Below are 12718 nucleotides of genomic sequence, written 5' to 3'. Positions count from 1 at the left end.
CTGATGTTCGTGTTCAGGACGAGGCTCTGGTGCCGTTTGGACGAATCTAGTGCTGTCAAGTTTTCCCAACTCTGCACGGACCCCGACAGGAACTGAAAGCATTGGGTGAGTGAGTATGGTTTTACGCCGCTTTTAGCGATATTCCTGCAAAATTACGGCGGATAAACCAGAACTGAGATTCACACAGTGCAACCATGTGGGGAATCGAACTGAGTCTTTGGCGTGACGAGCGAACGCTTTAACCACTAGACAACCCAAGCGCCTCTTTATGTCGCCTCAGACGGTACTATATCGCGTCGTTTCCACAATACATTAACTGAACTTGTGTCTCCACTTGTGTTCCGGACACCAACTCTTCTTACAGTAAGAAATGTGTGAAGCCCATTTCTGGTGTCCCCCGCCGTGATATTGCTGGAATATTGCTAAAAGCGGCGTAAAACCATACTCATTCGCTCACTCACTTACAGTAAGAAAAGACTCAATGAACTTTGGAAATGTGCGTCATAGAAACTCATTTGCACGAAAATCGTCAATGTGTGATGAGATATTGGCGGCACAGGACCGGGAATATTTTATGTGCGCATCATTCATTATTGTTTCCCACAACAAGGCCAATACTTGGGTACGAGTAATCCAGTTTATGAGGTACGAATGGGTACGGGTTATCCAGTTTATGAGGTACGAGTGGGTACGGGTTATTCAACATTTGGGTACGAGTCATCCAGTTTATGAGGTACGAGTGGGTACGGGTTATCCAGTTTATGAGGTACGAGTGGGTACGGGTCATCCAGTTTATGAGGTACGAGTGGGTACGGGTTATCCAGTTTATGAGGTACGAGTGGGTACGGGTCATACGGTTTATGAGGTACGAGTGGGTACGGGTTATCCAGTTTATGAGGTACGAGTGGGTACGGATTATCCAGTTTATGAGGTACGAGTGGGTACAGGTTATACAGTTTATGAGGTACGAGTGGGTACGGATTATCCAGTTAATGAGGTACGAGTGGGTACGGATTATCCAGCTTATGAGGTACGAGTGGGTACAGGTTATCCAGTTTATGAGGTACGAGTGGGTACGGATTATCCAGTTTATGAGGTACGAGTGGGCACGGATTATCCAGATTATGAGGTACGAGTGGGTACGGGTTATCCAGTTTATGAGGTACATGGGGGTACGGGTTATTCAACATTTGGGTACGAGTCATCCAGTTTAAGAGGTACGAGTTGGTACGGGTTAACCAGTTTATGAGGTACGAGTGGGTACGAGTCATCCAGTTTATGAGGTACGAGTGGGTACGAGTCATCCAGTTTATGAGGTACGAGTGGGTACAGGTTATCCAACATATATGTACGAGTCCGCCAAGAACGTCTGGGTATACGGATGCCCGTGGGGACGGATTGTCCAGTTCCCGGAGATGACATGCCTCTTCCTGACGCTTACGGGACTAGGTTACCGGCAGTGTTTGTCAGTCGCGGTAGATAGATCGATCAAGCCGTTAATGATTGCTCTTAATACAGGGACGATGTCTCAATTCACGCGGGTCACTAACAAAGTCAAAACATCGACCAGTAATGGTCAGCAGGAAGGATGGTCCCCCAACCCATAAACACCTCCTTCCTCTACAAATATAAATACGAACGGTTCCAAACAGTACAATAGTTCCTCCGTGAAATTGATTTAAAAAGCGATTAAGCTGTAACAATCACCAGTTAATGCAACCTCCATTAGTCCAATAATATAAATACGCCTGAGATGCCAGTAGATTGTGGACAGACACTTCGAGAAAGGCATCATATTATCAAGGATTCCTTTTCCGTTTCCTTTTGATTGTAACGTTTTTACTTACCCAACCCCGGAAGTAACTTGCACGGTTATAACCAGGATCGATCAAACAGTGAGAAACTACGTTTGTTTTTGTGAATTGTATAGATTGGAGATACATTGACTTGTTCTGCTTATGGTAAGTAGATCACACACGTGTGAATGTGGGTTATGGGAACTGTTATATTTCCGTAAAATTCATATCCACCAGGTCCACGCTTTGTCACGTCACATTTGTCAGAATGCCGTGTGGGTCAAGAGCGATAGGCCTGTAACAACGGGTTAATTATAACAGTATGTGTTGTGCGTGATTATTGTACCGGGACAATAGGGAAGATTGTTGGACTTGCTACATTGGCCAGCAGCGAGTTATTTATTCACCGAATTTTACCGAGTTATTGGGTCATTGACATAAACCGATCTGTTGTCATACGTACTCCTCGAGAATGAAAAATGGCCCCCAAACAAAATTACCCTTATATGTTTTCTTGAATATTACCCAATTCACCTGGGGGAATATGTGTCCCATATGTTTTGGAATGATGATTCCTTTTTATTAGATCTAATCCCTATCCCTATTTATATAAATGTTGGTGTTACACATAAATCATTGTTATGGCTACTGCTCTGTTTTTACTTTCCGGATTCTGGATAGGCCTAACTGGGTTTCACTCATTCGTAACATTCTAAGAAGATCTGAATCTTATTTTGCATGGACCAGAGTGCACATCAGATTTTCAGTGATATGTTTATGCCCCATGCTCCCAAACTATTTAAGTACACCAAATATTTCAATTACGAATGTGAACCAGTTCTTTTTTTTTAAACATGTCAAGTTTTTTGCTTCGGCTGCCGTTTCTGTTTAAGGATGCAGCAACACTGAGAAAATTGATCCACTTCATGTTTGTATGTTGATAGCTTTTGACAAAATACATTTTCAATTTGAGCATATATTGTTAAATATCCTATTTTCGAACGACACCTATTTTTGAACAAAAGTGTTTGATAGTGATTAGTCGCTAAATAAAATGTTCGAAAATAGGGTATGTCAGGATATTGGTGTACTTAGATAAATCATTTTGGAACTAGGGATCAGTGTATGAAACTGCCCAATTAATCTTACCAGACCAGTGCACGGCTCAAGCAACTGGTCCAGGTATGGTCTGAAGCCTGAGTCTAGTAAAATCCTGATTGGTCTAGTAACATGAGCTAATAAAATAAAACACCACTTGATAACACTAACATTTACTGAAAATGATGCTAAGAACCGTGTTTGGACAGGTGTACGAGAAAATATGACAACATAAATCTGAGTTTAGCTCACAGTTTCTGTATATTGTTTTGTACCCAGGGTATATTTCTATGGTAAACCAACCGAGAGTTAACCTATCAGCCATGCTTTATGGAAGTCTCGTCTGACAGAGTCAAGGTCAAACACACATCTTACAGAGAAACTCATCTTAACGGTGGTGTATGCAGTATACGCCCAGGACAAACTGGGAGAAAATGTAATGTTGTTCAAAGTCAGAAATGTCTTGAATAATGTTGTGTTTTAATAATTAATCAATGCAAAAATGTTAAACTACACATTAAAGTTTCTTCTTCTTGTGTATGGAGCCTGTTGTCAGGGAAATACTAGCCATCTCAACATTTATAGTAACAATTCTTGGCAAATTTTTATTTCCAGCTTGAGGATTTTTCCCTAAAATTTGCTTCAAACTCAGGGCTAAATATCAGTCACTGAGCAGGTCTAGATGAATCCCTGGAAGTTTCTGGATATCATATCAAACTATCGACGCACAGTAATTTTTCCATGGCCTGGTGCCAGTACATCACTGTTCTGATATTGGTGTATACAATGGTATATATGAGGGAGTGGCCACTTGCCTCATTGCAGTTGTGTTGGATGTACGCTATGTGTCACATCCAGAGGGCTGCAGATCAGATTCATCTCTGTTGATGCCAGAAAAGGTAAGAATTGTCTTTAATCATGTTAATTACTTTGAACATTCTGTCAAAACTGAGATGTTGTTTTCCCCATGGTCAGATCAGATTGAAGACCGATAGGAGATTATATTTACATCTCGATCGTTAGTTCATAAATAGATAATTAGCCAAGTGTTTTTCCATATTGTAAAAATATTATTAGGAATATAACTTGTATATGCCAACTTTTGGTGCGCACGATACATAATTTTTGTACTCCCCACCTGAAAGGGCTGTCTGTTCTTCCGAGGACATTTTTTTGTGCAAACCTGTAACTTGAAGACTACCTCCTAGATTCTTTTCAAACTTGGTGAACACTTTCTATACTGGTAGGAGAGACTCAGTGCGAAGTTTGATTTTAATATTTGGATTTTCTGAAAAAAATACAGCTAGTTTTCATTTTTTGGACTTTTTTACTCAATCATTTGTGTGACCTATAACCATGATAACTGAAAATTTTCACATTTAGGAAACAGTTTCTATACTTATAGGCATGATAGGAGATGTGCAGTGCAAAGTTTAATTTCAATATGTGTATTTTCTGAAAAGATATGATTTTTTTCATGTTTTGAAAAAGTATATTTTTTACTTAAAATTTGTGTGACCTATAACTTAAAACCAATTCATTCATTCTTTTCCAATTGTGGGTACAGTTTTATTCCTATTGGAGAGGTACAGTGCAAAGTTTGATTTCAAGAAGTGGATTTTCTGAGAAAATATTGCTTTTTCTCATGTACTTGAAAATATGTTGGAGTCGAGGTCAGGGGTAATATTAGTGAGGCCTGCTCACTTTTTCCCTTGTTTATTCCTGATATGATATTCACGTTGCAGAAACACACAAGAGCAATAATCAATGATAATCTCTTCATTATGTCATTGTTAACAACATGGTTAAAATCCTTTCCAAAATGATTCAGCTTCAATTTTTCACCACCTTGATTTGTAAATTTCAATTTGTACCAATAAAACTCACACAGAACAGAAATATTTCTTCAATGGTACTCCCTTGACAGCGCTCAGAAACAACTAGATGTAGGAAGCCTCCCAAACTAATAATAATGCCGACCCGTGAAGATCCGGGATAGAATAGGTCTTCAGAAACCCATGCTTCCCGTAAAAGGCGACTATGCTTGTCGTAAGAGGTGACTAACGGGATCGGGTGGTCAGGCTCGCTGACATGGTGGATTGATGCTCATGGTGTCAATCACTGGATTGTCTGGTCAAGACTCGATTATTTACAGACCGCTGTCATATATCTGGAATATTGCTGAGTGTGGCGTTAAACAACAAACAAACAAACAAACATTTGTTTTATTGCTTACATCATCGTTTGAAAAGCGTATTGCAGTACACCTGTAATCCCATTCAGTACTGATGTTTACCTCAGCACTACAGATTATGGCTGAAACTTGGACTCATCTACAAAAGACATGTAAAGATACAATACAATGATGCTGTATAATATCCTAATGCCTATGTTTTGCTAATGGCGCCTCTATCTTCCATTTCAGATGGCCAGGACGTAATGTCTTTGAAAGAGACAAAGCTTTCCCTTGCACAGACACCTTATCATCGGAAGAACTGGGGCTAGCTAAAAAGATTGATAATGAGTATTATCGTCAACGGGAAGAAAAATTAACGATTATCAATATGGAATTGTTGTCATCGATAAAACCACAGACGTATATACAATACGTCTTTGATAAAACCTATTGTGATGAAATAAAGTTTAGATTGACCAAAACAGCCGTGTTATTGTCACTAATTGTCTAAGACGGAAAGCAACTGTTTTTCTTATATCTCAAATGTCCACAAGGTATTTCCATGCATATATGTGTCACTGCTCAATGTGTTGATTTCTTTCAGGACTTTCTTGCACATTTGCTAAAAGTTTCTTCTCCAATATTTATCGATAATTGATCAATATTTAGTTAGCGATTATCAATCTCTATCATCTATATCGATAGCCAGCACTATTATGAACATATGTACATGTCAAGCAATGATATTCATACACATATCAACTGGAAGTACATATGGACAGACCCATGAAGATCCGGGGTAGAATAGGTCTTCAACAACCCATGCTTGCCGTAACAGGCGACTATGCTTGTCATAAGAGGCGACTAACGGGATCGAGTGGTCAGACTCACTGAGCTGGTTGATGCATGTCATCATATCCCAATTGCGTGGATCGATACTCATGATGTCAATCACTGGATTGTCTGGTCGAGACTCGATTATTTACAGACTTCTGTCATATAGCTGGAATATTGCTGAGTGCGGCGTTAAACAACAAACAAACAGAACAAATTACAGTATGACAAATACGAACCTGGTCACAGTTAATTTTGCATTTGAGCATAGTTCAAGCTTCTGAAATGTTTGGAGACACTTAACTTCAGTTTACTTATTTAACAACCAAAGCCAAATGGAACAATCAGAAAATATTTTTTTTAAATAGTTTCTATTTGTTTTGGGGCTTCGATAAGAAAATGAAAACTAAAGACATGAAACATGACAGTTACTTTTTAAATAATCGATCAAATTAACGGCGGCTTTTCTGTTATCCCCATCAATGCCTATTATGCGAACACCACATGAACACCTAATTATGAGGACACCTTGTAAACACCTTGTAAGAACACTGTGAACACCTAATTATGAGGACACCCTGTAAACACCTTGCAAGAACACTGTGAACACCTATAGAGGACACCCTGTAAACACCTTGTAAGAACACTGTGAACACCTTATTATGAGGACACCCTGTAAACACCTTGCAAGAACACTGTGAACACCTATAGAGGACACCCTGTAAACACCTTGCAAGAACACTGTGAACACCTATAGAGGACACCCTGTTAACACCTTGCAAGAACACTGTGAACACCTATAGAGGACACCCTGTAAACACCTTGCAAGAACACTGTGAACACCTATAGAGGACACCCTGTAAACACCTTGCAAGAACACTGTGAACACCTATAGAGGACACCCTGTAAACACCTTGCAAGAACACTGTGAACACCTAATTATGAGGACACCCTGTAAACACCTTGCAAGAACACTGTGAACACCTATAGAGGACACCCTGTAAACACCTTGTAAGAACACTGTGAACACCTTATTATGAGGACACCCTGTAAACACCTTGCAAGAACACTGTGAACACCTATAGAGGACACCCTGTAAACACCTTGTAAGAACACTGTGAACACCTAATGAGAACCATTTTGTTTTTAATTAAACAATTACCAATTAGTTTGAATTTAAAACAATTACCATTTAGTTTGTAGTTAAGACATGACCATTTGGTTTGTAATTAAAACAATTACTATTTAGTTTGTAATTAGAATAATTACCATTTAGTTTATAATTAGAATAATTAAAAAGTGCTTTGTATTTAAGACAATTAGCCTTTAGTTTTTATTAAAACAATTACCTCTTAGTTTGTAATTAAAACAATGACCATTTAGTTTTTTGTACTAAACCAACATCCTCTATGTCCAGGGCTAGCATTTCGGTAAACCCACACTAACCCTGAATCCATTTCCGTGGTTCTCGCAAATTCATCATCAAAAAACTGACTGGCATGCAAGAGAAAACCCTCCATGGGCTCAAAAATGTTTTGGATGGAAAGGAAATCTTCATGTCCATTAAAACTGCTGGTGTTTCTGGTTTTCAGGTAATAAGAGTTACCTCCCTTACCCTTATGTCAACATTTGATTGGTCGGTAAAATGTTAATGAAAATCAAGGGCGGGTAATTTGCGATCACAAGAACCACAGGATTGGATCCAGGGGTTAGTGGAGGTTTATGGAAATGCTAGCTCTGGAGATACTGAGGATGCTAAACCAACTGACCAAACAGCTTTATTTCAAATAAGAATGTTTTTTGCTTTTATGTATTTTATCATGTCTCAACCCCAATGACTGTTTCAGCCATACTGCCACTGTGAGACAAGATGGGCTTCCCTGAAGACGAGCACACAAAGACTATCAGGCGAGGACTTAGCGGCCTACTCAATAACGAGAAATTTTCGGATGTCATCGTTACAGTTGCAGGCCGAGAGTTCAAATGCCACAAATTCATTTTGTCTCTGTTCTCATGTTACTTCGAGGCAATGTTCACATCAGGGATGCGAGAAAGTATTGAGAATCGTGTGAATCTACCGGATGTGAACGCCGATGTGTTCTACAGGATCCTTCTGTTCATGTACCAGTGTGAGGACATCGTGGACATGGACACGGCCCAGGACGTCCTCCTGGTGGCGTCCCGTCTCCAGATCAAGTGTCTCCAGGACTACTGTGAGAAGTTCCTGTCTAAGAAGATCGGAGTCAACAACTGCATCTCCCTCTGGAGGATGTCAAAGATGCATAACTTCCAGAAAATGAACACCACAGCGTTCGAAACCATTTGTCGATCATTCCAGGAGCTTGTGTCGTCTGAGTCCTTTAATGACTTGACGCCCGATGAACTGAAGATCATCATTGAAAGTGACCAGCTCATCATTTGTGGAGAAGAGGCTGTGGCTGATGCTGTGTTGAGCTGGGTCGAGGCGGACCACGGCAACAACAAATGGCGGAAAACTCAGCTCTCGTATTTGTTGGAGGTTGTGCGTTTGCCCTTGACGACCCCTGAGTACCTTCGACACAAAGTGGAGCAGAATGATCTTGTCCGGAAGAGTAAGGAAGCTCAAGATCTTGTCGAAGAAGCAAAGAATTTCCAGATGATGCCTGCACGACGACAAGATTTTAGCAGTCCCAGGACGACACCGCGGAAGTCTGCCGATACGGAAGAGGTTGTGTTTATCATAGGTGGTGCAACAGATCGTGCAAACGAGAATCAGACAAGTGTCTACTGTTATAGTTTTACTTGTGACGAGTGGTACAGTTTGACTAACCTGCCGTGTGACATCGGGAAAGGTTCCGCAGCGTGTGTGCACGGATCCAGCCTCTTTCTCACTGGGGGATCCAAAAATGTGAAAGTGATGTACCGATACGAGAAAAGTCGTTGGATAAAGGGAGAGGCCATGCCACACGGCCGGTGGCATCATGTCACTGTCGCCGTGGGCGACCGCTTGTACAATATCGGAGGAATGAAAGACTCGCTTGACTCAGAAAGTGATCTTGTGGCTTGTATAGATGAATACCACATCTCGGGGGAGAGATGGCATCAGGCCGGTACTCTCGCAGTCCCCGTACACCAAGCAGGAATGGCCGTCCTTCACGAAAAGATCTTCTGTTTCGGGGGGCTGGACAAAGATGGCAACTTCAGCAGTGCGATTCAGTACTTCGATGTGTCCAAGAAAACCGCTTGTCAGGTTGGTTACCTCCCCTCTCCTCTCAGTGAACACTTAAAGGCTGTGACTATCGATGATGATGTGTACGTCATATCCAGCCAATCAGAGGGCCTACAGCTGTTCAAACTGGACAATAGCAGCATGGACGTGTGTAATCTGGTACACGTCAACCTCATCCAGACTATCAACCTCCCTGAGCTCACTCACTTCAGTGTGTTTCAACACGAGGGCAACTTGTACTTAGTGGGGGGGTACGAGGAGGGAGAGGGGACAAGCACCAGTGATGATAACAGAACAATGTCGGATTCAATACATATCATCCGCTTTCCGGACTCAGCCAACGCTGGCTACACCCTTGACTCAATGCCGATGCCCTCAAAGAAGGCGGAAGTGGCACTGGCGAAGATGCATCTCAGTAAAAAATACCTCAAGAGTCGTATCAGTGTCACCCGGGACAAACAGATATAGACTGGGGCAGTGACTACCTACAAAATGGCAATCTATGTTGAACACTCATGTTTCGGTGTATCAAGTGCTACTTTGTCACCTTTTGTACAAGATGATCCAATAATAATGTCTATGTTTTATTGTTGTTTAAATAATGCATCCTCTATATCTCCAGGGCGGTGGGGTAGCCTAGTGGTTCAAGCGAAGCCGAAGACCTGGGTTCGATTCCCCACATGGGTACAATGTGTGAAGCTCATTTCTGGTGTCTCCCGCCGTAATATTGCTGGAATGTTGCTAAAAGCGGCGCAAAACCATACTCACTCAATCCAGGGCTCATATTTCGGTAAACCCACTACCCACAGACCCATCCCTGTGTTTCTTGCGATCTCAAATTACCCGCCCTTGATTTCCTTCAGCCAATATGATAGCTATACCACTAGGTCTAACGTACCAATCCAAATCAGTTACAAACCAACCTCAATGTTGAGTTGGCGATATCAACAACATAGCAGCCAATCACTGATTACGATAGTGGTTGTGAAATTCAACGTTGACAAACTGACTGGTACGCAAAAAATAGACCTAAAAAACATTTTTGAAGGAAAGGATGTCTTCATGTCAATCAAAACTGGCAGTGGCTTTGGTTTCTAGGCAATATGAGTTACCTCCCTTACCCATTTTCTTTTTCCTGATCTTGACGTTTGATTGGTGGGTAAAATGTTTATGACAATCAAGGGCAGGTAATTTGAGAACCACAGGGATGAGTCCAGGGGTTTGTGTAGGTTTACCGAACTGCAAGCTCGGAAGATACAGAGGATGTCAATTATTTAGCCGTATTAGTTTCTGTAACTTCCTAATTCACTAGTTTTAATTATGCACAGTTGGTTATAAAGAGTTGTTTTATAATATGTTTATAATAGTAATAATTTTAACACTGTAATAACAGTGTAGAGTTGCGTCCCTTGCTCATAGAAGGATCTGTTGATTGGGGTTTGAATCTAGGCTACCTTCATTCCGATCTTTGATTTGTAAGCACCATACCAAGCCCGAGAAACAAAGGTGGTCGACATCCAAGACCTACCCACTATCCCTTTGGACTTTCCATCACTCTCTCACTGTGACGTAACTGAAAATACTGTTCACAGTGAGTCAAAGCCGTCTCACGCGCCCACGACGTGGAGTGTTTGAAGTTATGAGGGTCCTGGGGTTGTTAAGGTTTGCTGATCTAGTATATTAGTCTGGGGAACCCTTAGCTCTTTGATTTATAGCATGAGTGAGTGTGTTTGGTTTTACACTGGTTTTAGCCATGTTAGCAATACTCCAGCTATATCTCAGCTTATCACTGTACCCATATCTGGGATGAAAAGATACATCAGTGCTCCGGTACATCGTGTTTTCATGTGTTTAAGTGTTTCAAGTTCCCTTCTAATAATAGCCCTACAAACATGTGTCTACAGCTAGCCTTTCCTTTTGAACCTGTTCTGAAATATTTATAGTCAAAAAGTTTCCACAAGATTTGACAAAAAAATGTGTATCACTATACGTATCGTATCGTGACGTTCCTGTATCGTATAATTGTCTTGGTTCACAGGCACCGCCCGCATCATTATAATGTACATCGCACATTTTTCATTTTTAAACAAAAAACAAATCCTTAAATATTCCAACTCCAGCGGTAGTCAAATACTGTATTCCAGTATGTTATTCATCAAGGAATACATTTTTGTAGGGAGGCCCTTTCACAGGTTGATTGGACACAACTGTTTATTTGGTTAGACAACTGTCTATTTGCAAATGCGCACGCGCGCACACACACACACACACACACATTTTACCACTGTTTACACAAGTGTTTATTTGCTGACATACACCACACTACCCACCCCCACCCCCTACCAGCCCGCACTATATTTTCAAAAGCCATTGTTTGAGAACCAATTCTTTTCTTTTTTTTAGCCTAAGATAAAAATTTGTAAATTAATCATTTTTAGATCAAAGCTTACCTGAAGATTGCAAAGAGGGGCTGAGGGGGAATATGGTGGAGATGAATAATTGTAAATATTTTAATAAAAGCTTACATTATAATTGTGAAGGGGTTCCAAGGGTGACAAGAGTAAAGATTGAAATTTGTAACATTGAAAATTTTAAAATCCGAGGTTAGTCTGCATCGTATCTCATTCAAATCAGATCTTAGTTCTCGCTATCGCTAAACAAAGATCTGAGGGCATCCCATTACGTGTCACGTCAGAACGACCTTTCATCCGACCAATCAAAGCGTCGCTTACCAGATCATGAATGTGTTTTCTGATTATGCAACCACGAAAACGTTAATATGGGGTATTCTGAACGACAGTTACGGCCGGTACGACTGATTCCGTCAAAATTAACTTTCACTTCTGTGCGATAGATGGTTGAACGGAGGAGGCGTTGCACAGTACATGGGAAGCACTGCCGTACAATCTCAACCATATATTAGACATTCCGGAATGTTTGTTTGTTCAGTTTTCAAAATTTTAATCGAGAACTGTGTCAACATATTTTTCAAGTGTAGTCTGAAATGGAAGTCGCAAGGTTGAGAAAGCTGCTTTCTAATTGGTTGATGTCGACTTCTTGTTAGTCATTTCGGTGGTCGGTCAAATTGGTTGATGTCGACTTCTTGTTAGCTATTTCAGTGGTCGGTCAAAGTTTGCGAAATGTCGTTCTGACATGAACCGTAATGGGATGTCCTCAGATCTTTGTTTAGCGGCAGCAAGAACTTAGATCGGATTCTAATGAGATTGGTCTGCGTCTTAGGGGAATCCAAGGGTTACTGCAGGAAGATGGAACATTGTAAAACAAATCCCAGCAGTGGATGCAGACATTCATGTTTTCTGTCAGATACCTCAGGACCATGAAGCTAAATGTTGACATGGTTGGTCCTAGCAATGGTGTCTTAAGCCGATTAGATTAAAATAGGGATGTCGCCATACAAGTGTCACACGATACGCTACTTTTCTCAATACGGAAGCCACAATACGATATGTATCTTGATACTGCATGTATGACAGTTTGTGTGGAAAACCCAGTCATTTGACTGGGAAAAGAGTCCATAGGCTCATTCATAAAGGTCAAGGACACCTGACTAATATCAGTCGACATGACACTGAGTCAAGTCAAGTA

General features: G+C 40.9%; 1 protein-coding gene across 1 annotated transcript; it reads left to right on the top strand.

The window, feature by feature from the left end:
• The first annotated feature begins 1842 nt into the window (after window positions 1-1842).
• On the top strand, window positions 1843-11465 carry LOC124145547 (kelch-like protein 24). Its single transcript, XM_046515363.2, has 2 exons — window positions 1843-1961; window positions 7752-11465. The coding sequence occupies exon 2, from the start codon at window positions 7775-7777 to the stop codon at window positions 9578-9580; it is 1806 nt and encodes a 601-aa protein (XP_046371319.1). The 5' UTR covers window positions 1843-1961; window positions 7752-7774; the 3' UTR covers window positions 9581-11465.
• The last annotated feature ends 1253 nt before the right edge of the window (window positions 11466-12718 follow it).

The sequence above is a fragment of the Haliotis rufescens genome, unplaced genomic scaffold (assembly GCF_023055435.1).
Source record: "Haliotis rufescens isolate VD_foot unplaced genomic scaffold, xgHalRufe1.0.p SCAF_8, whole genome shotgun sequence".
NCBI classification, from domain to species: domain Eukaryota; kingdom Metazoa; phylum Mollusca; class Gastropoda; order Lepetellida; family Haliotidae; genus Haliotis; species Haliotis rufescens.
This window is presented reverse-complemented; position numbering and strand designations above follow the sequence as displayed.

Bases quoted from the DNA above. Each gene is read 5' to 3' on its own strand.
- LOC124145547 (XM_046515363.2), top strand. From the start codon at position 7,775: ATGGGCTTCCCTGAAGACGAGCACACAAAGACTATCAGGCGAGGACTT.